Source organism: Amblyomma mixtum, chromosome 5, assembly GCF_055824585.1.
Source record: "Amblyomma mixtum isolate Tamu chromosome 5, ASM5582458v1, whole genome shotgun sequence".
Lineage (NCBI taxonomy): Eukaryota > Metazoa > Arthropoda > Arachnida > Ixodida > Ixodidae > Amblyomma > Amblyomma mixtum.
In genome coordinates, this window is record NC_143016.1 from 21123087 (window position 1) to 21145772 (window position 22686).

The window sequence follows — 22686 nt, forward strand, 5'->3', positions numbered from 1 at the left end:
TACAATAAAGACGGAGGGCGAGCATTGATCGGAAAGAAGCAGAAGCAAAATACTTGGCCTTTCAGTACTCCACTTTAGTTGCTCGTTTATTAACAATTCTTTCGCCACGACGTTATCAGCGGTACTTTTATCCGTTCAAGCATACACCCTGATAGCCATTAGCTCGTGTTCGCTCGGTTGGTAAAAATCGAGCAGAAACGTGCGTGAAAACAATTTACCATTCGGCATACCTTTCTCTTCTCCTTCACTCCGGCGGTTATTTGGAAAATACTGCTCACCACAGATTAAATATATCTGCCCGATTGCGACAAGTAGGAATTTTTGGAAATTCGGCGGACTGTTCTCGGTTTTTGTTTCGCGAAGCTAGTTTCGGTTTTTTTCGGCGAATGCTATTTTCGATAAATGAAATACTGACTTTTTTCAGGTGACTTAAAGTAGCAATTCTCTGTGGTCAAAGCCAATTAAAGTCTACCTCGGTATCTTTACCATCCTGAACAATTTGATTACGAGCAATTAACGTGCAAACGGTAGTATACTTGGAGCTGTGATTGTATTAAAAATTGCTACACTCATTAAAAGATTTACTAAGGTTAGATGAAGAAAAACGTAAGTGGAAGTTTACGTCTAAGAACTAGGCTGGCATATTATCGTAGGGTTGTCACGCTGCGCTGAGAGCAAGGGCGGGGCATTAAGTGGTCTGTGTGTTGATGACAGCGATGAAACGCAATTAACGTAATTAACCAATCGTGCTGTGCGATGTCAGTGCACGTTAAAGAACCCCAGGTGGTCGAAATTTCCGGAGCCCTTCACTACGGCGTCCCTCATAGCCTGAGTTGCTTCTGGACGTTAAACCCCAATGAACCAAACCTAACTAACCGACCAACTTTTCTAAGCAGTTTATGATAGCGAAAAAACAATGCACGTGTTATGTTTCTCACTCGTTTTATCGCCGATGGCACGCGGCTTTGCAAAGACGGTGGTGACGCTTGACATTTTATGCGAAGCATATTACTAGAGGTGCACTACAGCCCTTCGCCGTGGTTACGCGCCGTGCACACCACGTGGTACAGTGACGTCACACCACGTGACATACCACGTGACACATGACGTCACGACAGAGGAAGAAGGAGGTACACTACAGCCCTTCGCCGTGGTTACACGCCGTGCACACCACGTGGTACAGTGACGTCACACCACGTGACATACACGTGACACATAACGTCACGACAGAGGAAGATGACGGTCCACCTCGCGCCGTCGCTGTGGTTGCAAGCCATGCAGACCACGTGATACAGTGACGACACACCATGTGACATACCACGTGACACATGACGTCACGACAGATCGCCGTCACGCGCTGGGAGAGGGAGAACGATGCCATCGCACAGACACCGGAATGTCCTCGAGCGGCATTCCCGCGCATTTCGAACGCGCGTTCACACTCGGTGTAGGTGAAACGCTCGCTCCACCGGGCAGGCGGACGCGGCTTCCGTGGCAATCCAGGCGCCCACCCAACGCGCGTCTCGGGGTTAGTCGGCGTTCCGCTGTAGCCATGCCGTTGTCTTCCCCCACGTCGAAGGCTTCTAGTGGTTGTATTAAAATGACCAGGTATTCAACCAAGGAAAGTCATGTATTACCAAGCCTAGCCATCAATATGCTTCGCATCTGGCCAGGGTTAACCAAGTTAAGCCTCAGCCATTTTTTACGTATCCACATCAAACACGCCCTTTGATTCCCTTATGGGAAGCACAGACCCTAGGTGGAGGTCCCAGTACGGGACCCTAGTGGCGGTGGCCGCCGCCCGGGCTCGCCCGACTCAGGCTTGTTGGGCCTGTAAGACGTGGCAGCCGAGCAAGGTCGCCTCCCAGTCCTCCCGGGTTGGGTTGGGGATGGGGGGAATGGAAGATGCCGCGGCTAGCAGCATCTGTTCCTTCAATTTTTATTTTTATTACCAATAAATAGCCGCTAACAACATCTTCATCTTCAGCACCGCCTTCGTGTGGCTCTGGAAACAGAGAAACAAACCAAGGCAAGCTAATAGCACTGCGCTCCACTCAACGAACGCGGAATACTCGTATCGCAGGTAACTAATATACGTACAATGCTTCATTGCCAAGCACTATGACTAGTGGTTGCTTCTTTGAAATGTGGTTTCCACTTTTTTTTTAAATATTGTTCCTACAGAGAATCAGGTCATATATGCCAACGTCATATGCAATCAATACAAAACGCTTAAAGGCACAGAGCAGCCGATTACTCCATTAGTATGTTTTAGAAGTATCGCGCTAAAACTTCCAAGCAGGGTATAGATTTATACACATGGTGTGCTCAAAACATTATACAAGTTTTTGTACCGGAGAGCCGTAAAGCAGTTCACTTTCTAATGACATGCATCTATACATACATCGGGCATATGTGCTGTGGCAGTAAGTCTAAACTATATAAAGGCCGACTGCGGTAAGCTCAAGAGGTGTATAAAGTAGACAATTTCGTTTCCTGTAGAACGCACCCGTCGGCGTGCGCGAGGCAGCGCCCGCCATCCCAGCCGCAGAATGGGTCCAAGAGACAGGTGGCACAGTCCACGGGGCGTTCCTCGCAGTCGTCCATGCGGTACTGAAGGACAGCGTCGTCCGAGAAAACGTACAGGCCCCGGTTCTGTGTGCAGCGTGATCGCCAAGGGTTTATGTGCAGAGTCGCACTCTTATATCCACAACTGCAAGGTCCTGATGCGGTATTTGACATCAAAACCAACATTTATACGCTTGTCTGCATTAGAAAACTGCTAGAGTAAAAAGAACGGTGGTTTCAGGCCGCTTGGTAACGTTCCTTATTTCACGAAAGACTTTGTAATGTTGCTGAAACAATGAGCCAGCAGGATGTTGACAATGGATCATTTAAGTAATTACAGGGATAAAAGTCACTGTTCAGGACCCTGGCGCCTTGATTGTAGCGCCTTCCTGCCTGGAAAGTTGTCCTGTACTCTTTGCCTCGATTCTAAGTATAGTCCGCACACGATTTTTACCCCATTCCCCGAGAAGTCTATTCGCCTGGCCCTCAGACATGCAGGTCTGTCATCCTGGGTATGTGGTCAGAAAGTCACGAGACATTACGTGGTACTTTCTCAATATCACTAATGCTGACGCCTGATTTTAATACTTTCAAACATAATTGCGGGATTTTCAAACGGTGACGTTATACGTTTCTCGTTACGGCATGCATCCTGCTGTGACGACGGCTGCGCGAAACTCTGCAAAACAACGCTGAAAGAGCTATTGCGGCCAAAAAGAAAGCAGTGAAAAACGGGTGTCCATACAGACCTTCACGGAAACCACAAGCTTGCGAATTTCTCCTTTGGAAACGTTGAACACGTCCACCACTTGGGCAGGGGCGGGTATCGCGTCCCCGGACACGATTTCCTCAGCCAGTTTCAGAACCAGCCCGTTTGCTGCGCAAAGAAGATGGTACTCAAAAAAAAGTTTCAGCTCTAGCCACATAATTCTTTCCTAACCAAACACCGGTGCGCTTTTACACAATACTACCGAAACACGAATTATATACTAAAAAGTTTAAAAAAAAGATACTCTTCGAAAAGAAGGTTTTAATTGGGCCACCCATTAGCAAAAGAAAAATTCCAAAAACCTCCACCTTTCAAGATTTGAGCTTCCAGCTTATACAGCGCCCTAATTCCGCAACCAAACATGGTATTCAAAGAGTAATAAGCATGTCTCTTCTAGCCTTTAAGGAGCAAAGCATCTAAAATTTGTTGCGCCTGAAGGCGTTAGTGTACAAATTTTTATGGTCAATTTTGTGGGCCTTAAAAACAGAAGATGGAATTTATACAGCATCACTCGCGTATACGAGGCGGTGACTGTCAGTAAGAAGTATGTTAAAAATTAGGATGTTTGTTTCCTCCGAGGAGGCTGTGCTTATGCAGAACTCGTGACATGCAACACTACGCAAATCGGTCCTGCCCTACCACTGCTGGCAGCCTACCCGCGAACACTTACAATCATCCCTGTAACTGCCGCTGGCTTCTAATCAACGCTTCTCGGACGTGCTTTTGCCGAAGTGGTACGTTAACTCGAAACACAAAGTGCCTTTCCCGAGCACTTCGCAAACCTCGGAAAATCAAACAATACTTTGTGCCGCAGTCGCTTACTACTTTCCGGTCTTTAACTTTTAGAATCAGCTGCACCTGTCTTGGCTGAAAACCTGAGCAGGGTTTTCAGAAGAGGCCATAAAGTTTCAGAAGGAGTTTCCAAGCAGAAGGGATTTCGAAGCTCTTAAATCTCAATTTCGAAGGAAATCGTCGCGCGTAGCCAGAAGCAATTCGTGTGCAATGCTGACCAGTGGCCACGTAGCAGATGACCCAGGAGCCCCAGGACTCCTCGAGCACGAATGCAGCCACGGCACGGAATTCGATGCCCGGAAACGTGAAGAAGACCCGATCGTGACGCTGCTTGGGCGGCTCGGCGAGCAGTGGGTGCGAGAGCAGGAAGTTTGTGTCGGTGGGATCCAGCCTGCGGGAGTCCGGCAGGCACGCAGCAGCCGATCCCGAGTAGTTGGACCGTTTGGCGTTTACCACCTTGCTCAAGGTGTCCCTGCTCAAGGACAACTCGAAGAATCTGGTGCCGTTGAATGCCCGTTCAATGTCCTCCCGCCGGAAGGCACAGACGGCAGAGTCGGGGTGACCGTGGCTGCAACGGAAGCGTTGTGCCACGCTTTACTTGAATTACTTTTTGAATGCTGACAGGTTCAAAAGTAAGCGGCATGCCAAAAATCTTCAAAGGTTTCGGCGGCCGCCGCGTTTCCTATGGATCAATCCCTGTGCTCACACGCCCCCTGCTAGGCTCGCCCTAATTTAACGGCCAGAAATGACACCTTCTCGAGAGTATTCTGTTAACATGGTTTCGTTTTGAGCCATGCAGCTAAGCACGGTCTTGAAGGGTGAGTATAAGGCTGGAATAATTTTTCTTAGCGGCTCAGAAACACAGACACCCGGTGTGTGTGTGTGTGTGTGTGTGTGTGTGTGTGTGTGTGTGTGTGTGTGTGTGTGTGTGTGTGTGTGTGTGTGTGTGTGTGTGTGTGTCTGTGTGTGTGTGTGTGTGTGTGTGTGTGTGTGTGTGTGTGTGTGTGTGTGTGTGTGTGTGTGTGTGTGTGTGTGTGTGTGTGTGTGTGTGTGTGTGTGTGTGTGTGTGTGTGTGTGTGTGTGTGTGTGTGTGTGTGTGTGTGTGTTTTAAACCGCCAAGAAAATTATGGCAGCTAGCAAATACCATCTAGCCCCACTTAATGTTTTAACGAAGCTAGTATAATGGTTGTCCTCACCCTGCAGAGAGTGTTAAAGGGGGCTACAAGTGCTCCAGTAAAGACACAAATGGCAGAACATGTGGACTGAAGACTTTTTACTAAGGCTAGATAGATAGCAACTCCGCAATCTTTTACAGCCCCACCTCCTTTGGCCTAGTTGTCCCGGTCTCCAGTAATCTCTTTGCATTTCATTTTAATACCTAAAAGGCCCGGTGAAAGATATTACATAAGGGGTGGGTACAAATACTGTAAGGGATCGTTAGTGTACGCGGGGTCATCGGAACGCGGCTGGGGGTGCTCAAAGCGAAGCGTCTCCTTTCTTGGAACGCGGCCGCTCGCGAACGCGCCGGCAAGTATACGGGTGTCCCCCCACCCGCGGTACCGATTCGCACACGTGCTGGCACGGATGTGTATTTGTGTTTGTTTTATTTTTATTTTGTGGTGGAGGGAATGTTCTCTGCACGTACTGGCACGACCGTGCGTTTGTGTTTATGGAAAGGGCGTTTTGCCCTACGGAAGCTGGAGGGCTGGCCAGGCTCTCGATAAACCAATCATGTGAACATCGTAACATGATTGGAAGCCACCAAATGTGGGCCGGGCCTTTAGGTCTTTAAAACCGGGCCCCGGAGCTGGAAGCGGGGTTCTGCGCTAAGGTCAGATGCTATGCATCTTCGGCAACGCCGAGTAGGGGCCTCCCCTAGTGTTAGCCAGTTCCACCTTTTTGTAGTTTTGTATCTTTTTGCTGTTTAATTTGTCTCGAGTGCCTGAACTTGTATCTGTTGTAAATTACTGTACATAAACTGTACATAAGTTTTCCCTTTATCCCTGTATCTCTATCCATCGAGAGACCGTCTCTGACGGGGCACCCCTGGTGCAGAGATCAAGCTTCAGTCTTGAGAGTTAAACCAACCGTCTCTGGCGGGGCACCTCTGGTGCAAGGGAAGAGAAGAACCTGATCTTTACTGGCGCAGTCGACAGGATCCTGCGGCCATCGGAAGACGGCGCAGGAAGAAGACTTGAAGGCAGGGAGAAAGGCGACGACAAGGTAACAGGTCAGCGTTCGAGAACGGACCTGCGGAGAAACGGCGGCAAGGATGCAAGGAGTACGGCAGTAGTCCAGCGACGCGGGACTGCATACACGGTCCAGAAAAGCAGCGCGTCGATAACTCGACAGTCACCGGCGTCGCGAAGCAAGGCGACAGCAGCGGGCACAGGACCAGCGGCGTCCGACAGCTCATCGCAGCGTGCGGTGAAAGTGGAGGTGGACTCCGACGCCAAGGAGCTGGCAATGCGGATCGACGCATCGAAACCGTGAGTTTCCTTGGTCGCATTGTTCACGTCCCTGTGTTCGAGCCGGTAGGACAGTTGAGGGGTACGGAAGGCAGTATGGAGAGTTATCCAAGCCAGCCCTCACTTGATGTGAAGTACCGAGTAGAATTGGCAAAGGCGCGCTTAGCTTATTATCAGGCAGAGCTTGCAAAAGTGAATGGAGGAAAGGCGCCGCTATGCGAGGAAAAACCTCCGGATTTGGAGATGTTAGAAGCGAGGCGCCAGCAGCTAGAGCTCGAGCTGGCTAAGCTCAAAGAGTCTAGGAGAGCTAGTCAACTAGCCAGGGAGAACTGCTCCGAGTCCCGAGTGGGGAGGACGCCAGTGCTGGAAGGCAAAGGCATATGCCTGTCAAGCACAGGTCAAGAAAACAGCCAGGCAGAACTAACAAGTGAGCCAGATTTCTGCGAAGCTGGAATCGCAGTTGAAGAAAGTATCGAGACGGAACGCAGCGTCGCTGTACTAGAGGCGGTGAACGCGCACCCCGACGATCCAGCTGCACAGATTAGCTCTACCCCAAATGACATCTGGGACACGGACGCGAGTTCAGGAACGCTGGAATTGAGCCTCACGATTTCAAAAGCGCAGTCTCAGGCAAGCTGTGAAAAAGAACAGTCGGTTCAGCGTGAAGCGACCAGCGACGACAGACGTCAGACTGGCGAGCTAGGGATAGGAGGAGGTCAAACGTTGCTGCAAACGCACACTGTGTCGGCCATAGGGCATGAAGTGCCCCGTAGCGTTACTGGTGGCAAGAGCCCTTCATCCGAGGCAGAGAGCGGAGGTGGGCCTGCTGGACCGACCGGGCAGAGCGCCGCGCAATGCTCGAACGCACCCGATATGTGTCCGGCCAGGTCATTTGAGGACCCGGAAATGAGTGGCGACTTGCCACAAGGCAAATTAGGGTCAATTCACTGCGAGGGGTCTCATGCAGCCTCAGAGTTAGAAGATGCCACGAAGCCGGCAAGCACCGATCAAGGAGGTTGCGGCAATTCCAGTGTTTACCTGAGCAGGAACAGGGCAAATGGCTCGGAGAGGCAAAGTAGGGAGAGGCAGGTGCATGGCTTTCACGCTGAAAGTCGACGCGAGGAACAGTATGTCCCGTGCTAGAGGTCGGCATATCAAGTGTAGCGAGACTGACTGTACTGCTATATTTGGACGGGCCAGGGGCTATGCTCTTTACGCACCACGCGTGTCGTACTGGTGCGCCGGAGAGAGAGTGCTCTCAAGTGCGTCGCATGGTCAGAGATTTTCACCTATTGATGACCAGGATGTTTTTGATCCTGGAGGGCACCGTCTTTTCAGTTCACGCCTCGTTGTGGCGCCAGCCTAATGAGTGAGTTACCGTTTAGGCGTTAATTGTGTTACTGACAACACGTGGTGGCTCGAATGTACACAGGGACGCTCGGTGCGACTAAGGAGGCTCACGTGGGCATTGGGCGAGTGCTGTGAACGCTCCAGTCGCGAGTGTCTGTGTCTGTGTGCTCATTCGCGAGCAGGACGACGGCGTGCATGCAGGCGAACTGGGTGCAACGCACCAACTTGGACGCTGTGTTACGGCGCACGGCAGGAATGCCACTGTGTGTATTTAAGTGTGCATTTTGCGTAATATTGTGTTGGTGCCCATGTGCATTTTTTGTTTTTGGTTTTGTTGGTGCCAGTGCTGGTGTAGCGGCGGCATGTCACCCACAGGGTGGTTTTGTGACCCGTACCGATCCCTTTGTTTTAATTCTAAAAGTGGCATTTGAGCCCTTTGTAGAATCTTGGGAAGGGCGTGTAAGGGATCGTTAGTGTACGCGGGGTCATCGGAACGCGGCTGGGGGTGCTCAAAGCGAAGCGTCTCCTTTCTTGGAACGCGGCCGCTCGCGAACGCGCCGGCAAGTATACGGGTGTACGTACTGGCACGACCGTGCGTTTGTGTTTGTGGAAAGGGCGTTTTGCCCTACGGAAGCTGGAGGGCTGGCCAGGCTCTCGATAAACCAATCATGTGAACATCGTAACATGATTGGAAGCCACCAAATGTGGGCCGGGCCTTTAGGTCTTTAAAACCGGGCCCCGGAGCTGGAAGCGGGGTTCTGCGCTAAGGTGAGATGCTACGCATCTTCGGCCACGCCGAGTAAGGGCCTCCCCTAGTATTAGCCAGTTCCACCTTTTTGTTGTTTGTCCTTTGCTGTTTTAATTTGTCTCTAGTGCCTGAACTTGTATCTATTGTAAATTGCTGTACGTAAACTGTACATAAGTTTTCCCTTTATCCCTGTATCTCTATCCATCGAGAGACCGTCTCTGACGGGGCACCCCTGGTGCGAAGAAAGAAGCTTCAGTCTTCCAGTTGGAACAAACCGTCTCTGGCGGGGCACCCCTGGTGCGAAGGAAGATAAAGAACCTGTGAAACTTTACTAATAGTTTAAGGAGCAAGTATTACAAGAATGAAAGATAACTGGTGACATTTTGGGCGAAATTTGATGAGCATGTATGTGATGGCTGCGATCTTGTTGGGTAGGTCGCTCCAGTCTATAGCAGCAGTCCGGGAAAAAAAATGACGGGACAAATTTAACAGTCGAGAAGCTTGAAAAGGATGACGAGTGCGGTGAAATATGCAGGATGGCGGGACACCGTAGTTTGAGCAGCCAAATGAACTATGGAAAAATTTATGAGGTAAGCAAAGGTTGGCAATACGGCGACGAATTAAGAGCGGTAATGAGCCGGGTTCTGCTTGCAATGCTCATACATCGATATCGTAAGAATATGAAGAATGGATAAATCTCGTCGCTGTGTTTTTAACTGATTCAAGTGAATTGATGAGGTAATCGTGGTGTAGGTTCTAGCTTGGACTCTACCTCCCCCATTGAGCCGTGGGTTTCGCCAGAGTGTGATGTCTTCCGGGTAGAGGAGAGAGTGAAGACGCGGAATAGCTGACAGGATTCGAGCGAGTGAAGGCATGGCGAGATTGAAAAGTATTGACGTGATTACATAACTTTGATTGGTCTGGCGAGAACGAAGTAAAAGCACAAATACCAGCACGGTTTTCGCAGCGTTTATTCATGCGACACACAACTCGCTGGATTTACTAACGACATATTTTCCGCAGTAGACGCTGGCTTACAGGTTGATTTAGGCTATTAAAGCTTTTGATCGCGTTCCCCATCACAGGCTACTAACCAAATTGACAAACTTAAATCTCCATCCCAACGTTATTTCATGGATAAAACAATTCCTCGATAACAGAAAACAATTCACCTGTGTCAACGGCTTTAACTCGTCTTCTGTCCCCGTAACATCTGGAGTCCCCCAGGGAAGTGCACTTGGCCCTCTGCTTTTTTTTAATTTTTATTAGCGTTCTACCCAAGTGTGTATCGTCGCAAATTAGGTTATTCGCGGATGATTGTGTTGTGTAATATATCGTAATATTACTACTGAAACCGACCGCCATTCACTTCAAACTGATCTTGACGCTGTAACGGCTTGGTGTTCTTTCTGGCTAATGTCTCTAAATGCATCTAAAACAAAGTTAATGTCGTTTACTAACCGTTCCACTCGAATTGCTACAGCCTACTTTCTCAATAACGATAGAGTTGAACTTTCAACAACTTACAAGTACCTAGGAGTTCACTTTCAGTCTGACCTAACTTGGCATTACCATATTAACATAATCTTAGCATCAGAACATCGCGCACTCGGCCTTCTTAGGCGTAATCTCAAACACGCGCCTTCACACTTAAAAAAACCTCCTTACATCACGCTAATCCGCCCGAAAGTTGAGTATGCTTCTGCCATATGGGACCCTCAACAAGCTTATATCATAAACAACCTTGAATCCCTGCAAAACCGTGCTGTTCGCTTTCTCTTTTCAGATTATTCACTCTTCACCAGTGTCACAGCACTAAAACAACGTGCCGAGTTGGAAGCGTTATGTCGACGCCATTTCGCTCGCCTAACCTTACTTCACAAACTGTATCACCATCTCACCCTCCACGACGACTTCTTTTTGCCACACCCTGCAGTCTTTCCTCGCCGCGACCACGATAACAAAATAAAACGCATCGCATGCCGTTCATTGCTCTACGCGAAATCATTCATTCCTCGCACTATAATAGATTGGAATAACTTGCCATCACACATAGCTACTGAGGTTTACCTACAATCGTTTCAGCATTCGTTAAAGCAAACCATGGACTAACAGATTTGGTATTTTTTTGTATTATCTGCATTTACTAAGTATTTTATTCGGCGTTGTCTGTTGTGTTATTTGTGTACATTACTAGTTTTAATTCATTATTACGTGTATTTTGTTTCAAATGCCTGTGCCATATTTTTATGCTTGTATCGCCCCCCCCCCCCCCCCCCCCCTATGTAATACCCTCGCACGAGGGCCCTTAGGGGTATTGTAAATAAATAAATAAATATAAGAGTCCATGGGCACCGAAACCGGTCTCGAGAACGCGAGCGAGAATTGCGAATTGCATCGTGTAGCAGGGTGGCGACGGGCTTGCGGACGTCAACTGTGACGAGCGCATGAACCTGTCTGCTTGCTGGAAAGAAGGTTTCTTGAAGTAGCAAGAGACCTTGAGTGAGTGTGTGAAGTCAATCTGATTGTTAGGAAGTTAATTGGTGGTGTCGAAACTAAATAAAAAAGGAATGGTTATCAGGGAAATGATAGGCGCAGTAACTGCCCGAAATCTTGGCGGGCACCACAACCGCGACGTGAAGAATTTGGGTGTGAAACAAACAGAAAACGGCTCCGGAATAAGTTATACCGGCTGGGTATCTTTCGAGGTGCACTGACATCGCACAGCACGCGGGCGCATTCTGTTCTGCGTTTCGCCTCCATCGATAGTGTCGAGAATATCCGTTAGGCAGGGAAGAGAAGTCGATGAGGAGTGGAGGAGAAAGGCAGCGAAGAAAAAAATGAAAGACGCCAGTGATAGACGGCATGCGGAGCGCACGGAAAGCAGTTGCATGCGCCAAAAGTTGTCCCCGAGAGCTCTCTTTAACCTCAAGTGGAGTGAGTCGGTTGCGACGTGTGCTATTAGCAGACGAGCGCGTGTCTGTGTAAGGGGCGGCCATTGGCGATGCGGGAAGTCTATGGACGCAGCCGAGGTGGGATGTCTTGTTGGGAGCGCTGCTGCGGAAGGCCAGAGCCACAAAGGTGCGGTGGTTCGAACAAAGAGGGCGTCTTTTAGGATGCAGCTACCGGCAAAAGCGCTGCGCGACAAAATCCTCAGGTTCGTGACCACACATTTCTCCCGCCGCAAAGCGCTGTTGAAAGGGCAGGAGGAGGGATTCATTAGTTCAAACAACTGCGCCGGCATCGTTTATCCCGGAAGAGTATCCTCACCATGCTGATTACGTGGCAGGAAAGGCCGCATTCATCTGTTTCGCATTACCCGCCGAGTTCGACCACTGATGTCAGCCCTCATTTTTTTTTCACGGGAACTGTTTAGTACAAATCAATACGGAACACTCCATTGCAGCTTCTCTGTGCAGTTCACTTGCGGTGTCGAGACTTTAAACCTATCATACCCACAACGTGCCATTACCCATTAACAGCCTTACTTAAATTTTGTATGCAAGAAACATCGCTTCCTGAAACATTATTTCTTTTGCAAGCCACAATGCTGCTTCTACACTAGACTGCAATCAAGGACCGTAATCAAACTTCATTCTCTCACAAGCCAGATTGATATCGTGACTGTATATCAGCAATGAATGTCCTGGTTCCGAGGCTTACGTGACAGTAGTGTAGGCGCCGAAGAGCACGCCGTTCTCCAGGTCGGGCACCCAATAGGAAGCATCTGTAATGCCCCACCAGAAACAACACATTATATAATAAAAAAAAGACGATAGGAGGACTGTACTCCTGTAACAATAATATGGGTCACGATCAGTGCGAAATGCGAAAATCCAGTAGGCATGAATAAGAGCCGCGACCTCAGCCTAGTTTCTAGAGTATTCTTCTACTACGTCAAACGAAATCACTAAACAAGGTGCAGGATTTCTCCGCATTCGGAATTCAACAAACACGAAGCCCACTACTGAGCTGGCGTTTCTTAAAACCAGAAAGTTAACGGGCGGCTTAGTCAAAATTCTGTGTTGATGTCGTCAGTCGGATCAGCTGAAAACAGACGAAATCTCTAGAGAAATATATACAGGAAGTTTTTATTCGACATCGTGTTGTATACATCTTCCTCTTGTGGTTTTGTCTGTTTCCTTCTCGATTGTCTGTTTCCTTCTCGATGTGTTGAGAAAGGAAGGGCGGGGCAGGGTTTGCATGAGCAGCGGGCTTAGACGTGACAAGGATCAAGATCCGTATGAGTGCCACCAACATCCGCAAGAGAAGCCGCATATAACGGCGATGACTTTTAGCAACTCGATAAACTGAGTAAAACTCGTCACCACTGAAACATCAAACTAGCGGCCACTGTCGCATCACAAGAACTGCACAGCGACATGAGCCGAGGCTGAACCAACCCGCGAATTCGAATAGCCTCGATGCCATTACCACCTTACAGAGCGGCAACTGGGGCCCTATTTCATAAGGATCCAGAAGGTCCCTTTCGCTTGGCGTGACGTGAGCGTGACAACGGCATCAGACGAATGAAGCAAGCAGCCAATCACATAAATCACATGGTAGTGGGTCCGCAAGTCCACGATATCCATCGCCATTCGCTGCAATTAGCGGTTAACTACTGGCTGCGTCAGCAGCAAATGGCGAGGTCCGGTCGCCGATCAGCCTCTGGTCGGTGCATGAGCTACGTCACCGAACAGTGAGCAATGCCAGAGGGCAAAGTGGATCCGGAATGTAACGTGGATAATGACTCTTTATAAAATACGGCCCCTCGTTAGATGTATGTAACGAGCATAACAGTGTTACTTTCAGGTGACCAAGAAGATCTCAAGGAGGCACCACGTAGCCTCGCAGCATATACAGCAACTGCAGCTCAGTGCAGGCGGGTCGTAACTTCGACCTCCGCACAAGCTCCAACACTTTCTTTTACAACTGTAAATACTTCATTGGGTCAGGCAAACTAGCTTGCCTACTCGCTGTATTCTACACTCACATATTGCACTGAAGGTGAAGTGGCCCTTCTGGTTGTTTACGGCAAACTGCGTGAAATCGGTACACCCCAGACGGACCTTCGTGTACGAAGTCCACAGCTGCGCCCTTCTCCCGGTACTTGGGTCACCACCGAGGTCGTTCTGTTCTCGGAGTGAGAGAAAAGAAATATAAATCTTTACGAGCGACATCTACGTCCGGCCCCTTAGGGCTATTAGGATTAATGTTGACCGCCTGGGTTTCAACGTGAACCGAAGCCTGACTAGGGCAGAAAATTGGTCGCGCTGGGTCTTCACACTGAATTTAGATCTTTTAGGGCGAACAAACGAGGACTTGATTTTCAGATCTACATTTCCGTCTTTAATTTCCAGAAGCGTTTAATGCACTTACACACCTCCTGTTGTCACATCACACGTGCAGTATTGGAAATCGCTAGTTAGAACTAGCACCAAAATATCCCAGTACCTTCAATAAAAAACCTCTGATAGAATGCTACACACTCGTAAAAAAGCAATTTCACCCCACTAATTTCATGTGTGATCCGCACTTTAAGCATTCGTTTTTGCACAGCTAGAACTAAACGCAAATGATTTTTCATGCAAACTAATTGGCTGCAGGTCAGGCTATGTATATATATCATAATCAGACTGCCAGTTCGAAGCATTTCACTGTTAACTCGGATTAGCCCTCTCCTGTGCCAGCCGATGCCACCCTTTTCCAGCATACCATCCATTCCTACCTGTATAAACAAAGTGCTTTACATTGCGTATGTTACATTTAACATCCGCAAGGGGAGTATTTGCTTTGAATTGCTTCCATAGCACCGGTGCTGAAAGCGTAAGATACTGCGCAGAACGACAGCGAAGACTTAAACGCACCTTACACACTCGAGCTATGGCGGAAGTGACCTGGAGACCGCACGCCCTTCGTTCAGCGGCGTTTTCACGGAAGACGAAGTAGGCGTGTGCGCCAAGAGAAAAAGCACCCACCGAATGAGGCTCTGCGAAGAGGGAATGAAGTATTTCACAATGAAGCCTGGATGGTTGCCTTGCAGCACTACCGACTATTGACGAAGTGATGCCCAAATAGGAAGGATCCCAACAAGATTGCACGCATTCCATTTTTTTTTTTTCAAGATTCGGAGACTAATAGGTGATTAATGACCGACCGACCGACCGACCGACCGACCGACCGACCGACCGACCAACCGATGACCGACCGACCGACCGACCGACCGACCGACCGACCGACCGACCGACCGACCGACCGACCGACCGACCGACCGACCGACCGACCGACCGACCGACCGACCGACCGACCGACCGACCGACCGACCGACCGACCGACCGACCGACCGACTGATTGATTCCTATATGCCATTCAGTTGTTCTCTAGCAGCGTGTTACTTAAAATTAGTGCAAACAAAGAAATGACTGTGCATAAAAATTTTGTTTCCCCGATTGAGAAAACAAAAGGAAAGGAACAAGCCGGGAAGGGAAAGCATTATCCTGTGTCCGTCACCGCTGAGCACGGCGGCATCGGCGTCGTCGGTTCTCAAGAAGGGATGGCGCTCTCTGCCGGAGCCCGGTTCCGGGATGGCCGCGCGGTAGATGGTGTGCCTCCCTTGAGTTAGATGCCACATGCTCACCACGCAGGAAGTGCCCGGTTCAGGTGCGTCATCTGCGTGCGATAATGGACGCGGATGGAGCGTTAATGTGAAACATCTACCTGCGAATAAGTAAAATGCTATCTATTTCTGGTTCGCACCCATCATTACAATGCACAGAGTTGCCTGCAGCTCTGCTCCAAGTAACAGGGAGGGCGACACTGCAGCCAAATTTTAGACGTTTATGCTTGGCCTTACATATCCAGCAGTGTAACATTGCCGCCGCTCTCGCTGCATTGACTTGGAATTTTGTTCAGGGAATAACGCTGTCCCGTCTCGTTATTCCACTTAGGGACCACGTTAGAGAATATACAGAGCACTTATGTGAACAGAATTTGTCCATCGTGTTGGTCAGGGTGATTCGATATGCTGGCAGAAGTGCTGTGGCTATCTACACCGAGCGATGTGCAAGCCAGCTGCTCGCATCGTCAAAGGGCATCGAGCTTGTCACGGTCCGCTGTGGTGCGACTGGTTACGTTGTCGCTTGCCATAAAATAACACGGTGCACAGCTTTCTCCTCCCGGTTATCGTGGTCCAGTTAGGCTTTGCGTTATCGCTTATTTTCCTGGAGCGGAATAGTCTGCTCAAAGCCTAAACGGGCTTCGCTTGAGGAAAAAAGGCCGCTCGATGTTCAAATTTGAGTTAAATTTTTACTTTCTTCACACGAATATTTTACCCATGGCTCCAACAAACTCATCAGTTCTCTCGACAGCTGCTTATTTAGTTGATAGGTTATATAAACGGGCGCGGGTGAGCGGATAATGTCAACTTTATTGTTCAATTAAAGCCTAGGCTTTATCTAGAAGTAAACTGTGGCCTGGATTCGGTGTCCAAACGGAACTCTCCTTTCGAGCTTTCTTTACGACAACGTGAAACGCACTCGCATCTCATCCAGGGATCTTCATAAAGCGATCTCCATGTGTGGCGATAAATACCCCCGAGGATGCGAGGATCGCCAGAGAGGGCACCCACCGAGCCACAGGGAGGTGGTGTTTTGAGAGACGAAGTCGGAGCAACGGCCCTCCGCCTTGCCGGTCTTGTTGCTTCCGAAGATGGGCACCCGTTCCGCCTCGGGCGCTATCGACAGGTCCGCGGCCTGCACGTGACGACGGCGTCGCTTCAGCAGCGTGGTGGCACTTCACAAACGGCTACACTTCTTCGCAGTCAGCTAACCTTGCGCAGTTAGGAAAACGAGCCTTTCTAATAACGACGTCTCGTTCAAGCCACGCGTTTTATCGGTTGGCGAACAAGCAGGAGCAGTTCAGACAGAAGGGCTAGGAGTAGAATTAAGACATTGAGGGGAGAGTGAAGAAGGAGGAATTTTAAGAGCGTTAGCTCTTACTCATCACATTTCGAGATTTCGTGGGGTCTGCTACCACCCTGAGATCACAGCGCCATCTGTGGCAGCAACTACTATTCACTTTTGGAGATTTCGTGGGGTCTGTTACCACACTGAGAACACAGCGCCATCTGTGGCAGCAACTAGGAACAAACCGGAATAACTAGGAATGGAATAACCACTGTTGCCAATGGAATGGAATAGAATAGCCACTGTTGCGTGGTGCTGCTAATTAGGGAAGAAACCCTGGGGTCGATTTGAGATATGTTCAGGAACGCAGTCATCTGATTGGGTAGAAAAGCCCCCACGGTGCCCCCGAAAGTTAACAGATCAGCCTAGAGTAGCTACTAGTCTCTATTAACATATCGCATTAATTTCTCCTCAAAATTTTGTACTGTTTATGGACAGCAGCCACATGCCAATGTGTCAGCTGTCTTGGCATACGATGGCAGTCAAACTAAAGTGAATCGCTTTGGCTGCCACACGACGTGGCAAAATTTTCTTTCGAAAAGTGGAAACGCCAACTTTCGAGACGCTGAACGTCAGAAACGAGGCAAATGATTATAGACTTTCTGTCCCCCTGTGTTACGATATTTGTATTTCGTACATTACCACCTTTGCCACAACCAGCGCTTTTCGGCATGCATGTCTTGAAGGGCAATCTTTCAAATCATTACAGCCGAGGTTAAACGTAAGTTTTGGAGAAAAAAAGGCAGCGGAGGTACATTAGAAATCTAGCCGGCCTATATGTCCTCTTTTTAGTAACATTACCACAGTCTTTACCGTGGAGTAGGGTGAAAAATGAACACGAAATTTTCCAGCTCACAAGGAAACTCCCTTCAAGGATACGCACTCGCACTTGCCAGTCGGTTGGACTCTTGGCGTTTGTGCCGCAGACGTAGAGTGTGCGGCCGCTCCGGATCGGCTGGACCACAACGATGTGGTTGCTGCAATCCACTTGCGGGCCGAGCTGCGTGCGGAACATTCGTGCTGAAACCTCACTCCGCGAACCGAAGCTAGCCTCTACCGTGGGGCTGTAGGCTTCACACAGCCCCAGCCCACACGCGTCACAAGCTAGGTATTCGTTGGTGGCCGCGTGGATTTTAACAGCCACCACGAGGTGTTTTCGCCGGGTATAGCTGTCACTTAATAGTCATAGATGTATGAGACACTTCTGCTGCTGAACAGCCTAAACGTAGCATGCCGTGTTTGGGAACTCCTCTCACCAGCCCTGGCTGGTTGAAAAAATTGGCAGTGGTTTAGCTCTGGTTAAACCGGGAGGATTGCAAAACAACGAGGAGAGTGAGATGCGATGGAGAGCGCGTGGCAGCGGCCCCGGCACGCTAGCTATGCGCCGCTACTGGGCATGCGCAACTAGCGAGCGCGCCGGCGGCACCTTTGAGTCACCCGCGCAGTGACGGCGACGGCGCGCCAGCTGTGCGCCATGAGACGTAACTGCACCTCGCGCATGCGCAGTATGGCCTTGCCTCAACCCCTCGAAATGGCTCGGCGACTGGCGTAGTATTGCTTTCGCAACAAAATTGCGGTGGACATGAGTCGTAAGGCACTTGAGGAATGGCGAATGGTGCAGCCACCAAACGTGAGCATTTGGGAAGCCAATGTACCAGGGAATAATGAATAGATGCGATAAAGAATCCACATAGTAGCTTGCACGTTTTCAAGCTCAGGGCACACGCGGTAGCAAATTGTCGCCATGTTCCTGTTTCGAGTATTTTGTTATTTTGTTAGTGTTTTGAATATCTAAAAAAAAATAATCCTTCCTCGTTCGGTTTTTTTCGACATTCAAAGTTTCCGAAAATTTTACTTCCCCGGAGCATTACGCAACAACCGGTAAGAAGGCGAAACAGGCAGAGAGGCTAGATCCCAAACATAAAGGAGAAACCTTGCGTTGGCCTAATTTACCAATTTACGTGCTGACCGGAGCGAGAGCGAAAAGCGCAGGGTCAAGACGAGCGGCGCGAAGAAAGAGGGTAGCTACCGCCCGACAAGCGCTGCGGGTATCGTTTGGCGGGCGCCGTGAGGCGTGGCGGCACTCACCGGGCCTCCACCGAGCGTTGTGCATCTGGTCACGATTCCCCGCGGTGCCGGCAGGTGCAGCTCCTGAAAGATGGCGTTCGCCAGAAAGAGCATGGAGGATAGTGTCAGACGTCCAGAAATGTCAAGTCCGGCTAAACTTCTTGCACAAGGTACGAGAAAAGGTGCAAGGAGGCATGCACGCATTTGTGTCAGCCATATCGGCCCCTGCTTAGTATGCACAATGCTGCTAACCAAGAACTTAATCGCCGATCGTTGAGCTCCATGCCCGCCGGCGCGCAGGAATACTTTTGGAAGATGTCGACATCGTAACAAAACTTATCATGATAGGAAGTTAGCTCTCAATGATTGTCTGTGGCGGCTGGATCCATACCGCTTCATTCAGTATCCATTATAACTAGGTTTCACTATACACTGTCACGTGGTGGCGACAACGTCGTGAACAACTGACGATCAGACTAAGGTGGCACTGAAACGAACTATTTATTAGGCTTATATGAGACCGCAAAGAATTTATCAACTTGGCGGCGGCAATTGCAATACGCGTGCTCGGTGGTCCTCCAGGTATATAGAATCACTGCTCCTCCCGCCCGAGCTCAATTTAGAGCTGGAGAAGTTTCGAAATAAGGGACAGAAACCACCTAGTCCACTGTCGCATAACATAGAAACAGTTGCCCACGGCTACAGTCTTTTCAGATAAATATGGTCGCATCTTCAGTCAGAATCGAAGTGATAAACCTGCGTGCCACCGGCTTGGAACACAAAGATCAAAGCTTCATGCCAATAAGAGTTTTCCAGTCCCTTACAGGAATGCGATACGGTTGTTAGCAGACAGCTAGAATGAAAACAATAAATTGGACGCTTGGTTTTCTAGCCCTCTTTTAGTTTCACCCTCACTGGGCCAAATACGTATAAGTTAAATGGGGCAGGTCCATAGGTGGACTGTTTGGTATGGACACTTTGACTTACCGAGACTGGCAGCTTGCGGCTTATATTGTCGAGCCTAAGCTTGAACAGATGGTCCCTGAAAGGGAAATACAACATTCTGCTACTCTTCTTCATAGTGCCAAGCAGCTAACTACCAGAGCTATTAAACTATTCCAGCCGCTTGGGGAGCATTCACGCTACGAAAGCTGCAGGTTTGACAACAATGTGAATATAAAAACAATTGCGCATATAAACATCTCCCATCACGTGACACACCTTTGCTCTCATGAAACTCAGATCCAGCTCTCAGAGGCGGTCACGGACGCGGATAACCACCTTCTACACCTCTGAGCAGCCAGTGGCAGTCTCGTCCGCCGTTGGCGACGCCACAAACAGAATAGATAGCTTAAAGCTCGAATTTCCGAGCTTACCCAGAAAGCGGCAGAGTACGCGGCCCAACTCGCCGAGTCCAACGGGGTAAACAGGTGCAACACGGCGCACGACAAATGTCCAGCCGCAACAAATGGCGTCTCTTTCGTCCCCTAATCGACCCAACTCAAACACGAACAGAAAAAATGGCTGAGGCTTAACTTGGTTAAGCCTGGAGAATACGAAGCATCATCGTGTCGCGTAATTTGGAGGCGCACAACCACAGCGACGGCGCGAGGTGGGCCCCCGTTTCTCCACTGTCGTGACGTCATCGTGTCACGTGGTGTGACGTCATGTATCACGTGATTTGGAGGCGCACAACCACAGCGACGGCGCGTGGTGGGCCCCCGTTTCTCCACTGTCGTGACGTCATCGTGTCACGTGGTGTGACGTCACGTATCACGTGATTTGGAGGCCCACAACCACAGTGACGGCGCGAGGTGGGCCCCCGTTTCTCCACTGTCGTGACGTCATCGTGTCACGTGGTGTGACGTCATGTATCACGTGATTTGGAGGCGCACAACCACAGCGACGGCGCGAGGTGGGCCCCCGTTTCTCTACTGTCGTGACGTCATCGTGTCACGAGGTGTGACGTCATGTATCACGTGATTTAGAGGCCCGTAACCCCGGTGAAGGGCTGAAGTGGTAGCTAAAGTAGTATGCTTCGCATAAAAAAAAACATTTGCACGAGCCATGCACGCTTTCCCTGGCAACACGAACCAACTGGCACAGAAACTTCGGGACCAGCATCTGTGTACAGCCCAAGACACCCCGTGGATCTGAGTAATCTTATGCAGGCAGAGAGAACAAAGAGCTGGATCAACCTTTCCAGCTCCATCACCTGCGGGCGGCTCTCGCCAAAATGAAACGGGGCACTGCGCCAGGAAGGAATAAGGTCACCGTCAAGCTTTTGACGAACCTACCCGACTTGGTATACCAGTTCCTCCTCGACTACATCAATGCGGTTTGGCACGGGGACACCCCCCTGCCAATCGACTGGAAAACGGCTCTATTCCAAAGGCAGGCAAACCAGTCGACACAGATAACCTCCGCCCATCTCTCTCACCTCCTGTGTGGATAAACTAATGGAGACGATGGTGCGGGATCTGTTATCTGCATATCTTGAACACAAACATCTCTTTGCGAGAACCATTTTCGGATTCCACCCACACAGATCCGCACAGAATGTCCTCCTGCAACTGAATAGGAAATCCTTGACCACCTCGGATGCCGCCATAATAACCTGGTAGTACTCGCCTTGGATCTGAAAGGGGCATTTGGCAATGTAGCACACGAGATCATACTCACTAACCTAAGCCCGACCGACTCTGGCCTCAACGCATTCCAATACATATGCCAATTTCTAACTGATCGTCAATCCTACATCCAATTCATATATAGAGAACATGCCTTCTCGGCACGCCGGGAACCCCCCAAGGCGCGGTACTTTCCCCGCTTCTCTTCAATCTGGCTATGATGCACCTGCCGGCCTAGCTGGGTGGTGTCGCCGACGTGCAGAACGTCCTGTACGCCAATGACATCACCCTGTGGGCCACGCAGGGCAGCACAGGGGACATTGAAACCAGCCTGCAAACTGCGGCAACGAAAGTAGACCGCTACGCCCGCCGCTGCGGTCTTCAATGTTCCCCTCAAAAATAAGACTTTGTGCACCTCCTCCCCTCACAAAAGCGCCCAACTAAAATCTCTCTTCCTCTTGAGAGGGGTCCCATATGGGAAAGTGTCGAGATACGGGTACTCGGACTCTACATCCACAAACACGGACGTCCAGACACTACATTGGTCGAACTCCGTAATGTGGGGAACCAGGTGGGTCGCATGGTCCGCCAGGTTTCCGCCGAGATGTGCGATAGTTGTTTCGCAATTTCCTTTCCTCAAAAACTAATTTTCAATTTTCTATCGGTATGTTCGTGAACCATTGCGTCGCGTGGGGTGATTTCGCCGCTCCGGTTGTCAGCACAAGGGCTATCTTTTTTATTTCCACCTGTTAAGTTCAACCACTATGAAAGCTCGCAAGAGAAAATGACTAGGTCACTGCGCCATGGCCACACTACAGAACTTAATGGGGCATATCAGTTGCTGTGGGCTTCAGTAACCGCTAGTTACTGCCCATAAGCCACAAAGCACTCAGCGTCTCCCACATACCTGGCTCCGACGTACAGGCGCTGTCTGACCTCGTCTACGTAAGCCGATCGGTAGAAGAGCTTGCCGCGGGAGAACACCATGGGCCGACGCTGCCCTGCGCCGGGTGTCGGAGCTGCACAGGGAGGGCATGATCGACTGTGTAGCACTGCAGATGAATGAAACGCGCTGCACAGCGCAGAGCTGCCTAGACATGGCCCGGAGGCTACGGGCTATGCGGCGACGATAGCCGGAAAGGAGTTTTTTTGGCTGATCCTTCCGCCGCAGGAGTGCGCGTCGTCACTCCGCGCTGAGTGCTCAGAAGGTTTCGATCATAAACCAAAGTGGAAGCCGTCAGGACAAGACACTGCTACTTTCTTCCATTCGGTCTAAATTCTAGAAGAAATACACAAATATTTCAATTTCGCTGTCATACTTGAAGAAAAA

General features: G+C 49.8%; 1 protein-coding gene across 1 annotated transcript in view; it reads right to left on the reverse strand.

Moving 5' to 3' along the window:
• Window positions 1-1983: 1983 nt before the first annotated feature.
• LOC149341472 (semaphorin-2A-like) overlaps window positions 1984-22686 on the reverse strand; it is a 34793-nt gene continuing 14090 nt past the window's right edge. Inside the window, exons 2-14 of the mRNA XM_089546668.1 lie at window positions 22264-22375; window positions 19714-19768; window positions 18748-18810; window positions 17543-17659; window positions 16323-16446; window positions 15206-15364; window positions 14563-14684; window positions 13689-13827; window positions 12359-12422; window positions 4348-4697; window positions 3318-3445; window positions 2510-2655; window positions 1984-2005 (exon numbers count right to left, since the gene is read on the reverse strand). Of these exons, the coding sequence (XP_089402794.1) occupies window positions 1984-2005; window positions 2510-2655; window positions 3318-3445; window positions 4348-4697; window positions 12359-12422; window positions 13689-13827; window positions 14563-14684; window positions 15206-15364; window positions 16323-16446; window positions 17543-17659; window positions 18748-18810; window positions 19714-19768; window positions 22264-22375 (1601 nt within the window). The remainder of the gene's footprint in view (window positions 2006-2509; window positions 2656-3317; window positions 3446-4347; window positions 4698-12358; window positions 12423-13688; window positions 13828-14562; window positions 14685-15205; window positions 15365-16322; window positions 16447-17542; window positions 17660-18747; window positions 18811-19713; window positions 19769-22263; window positions 22376-22686) is intronic.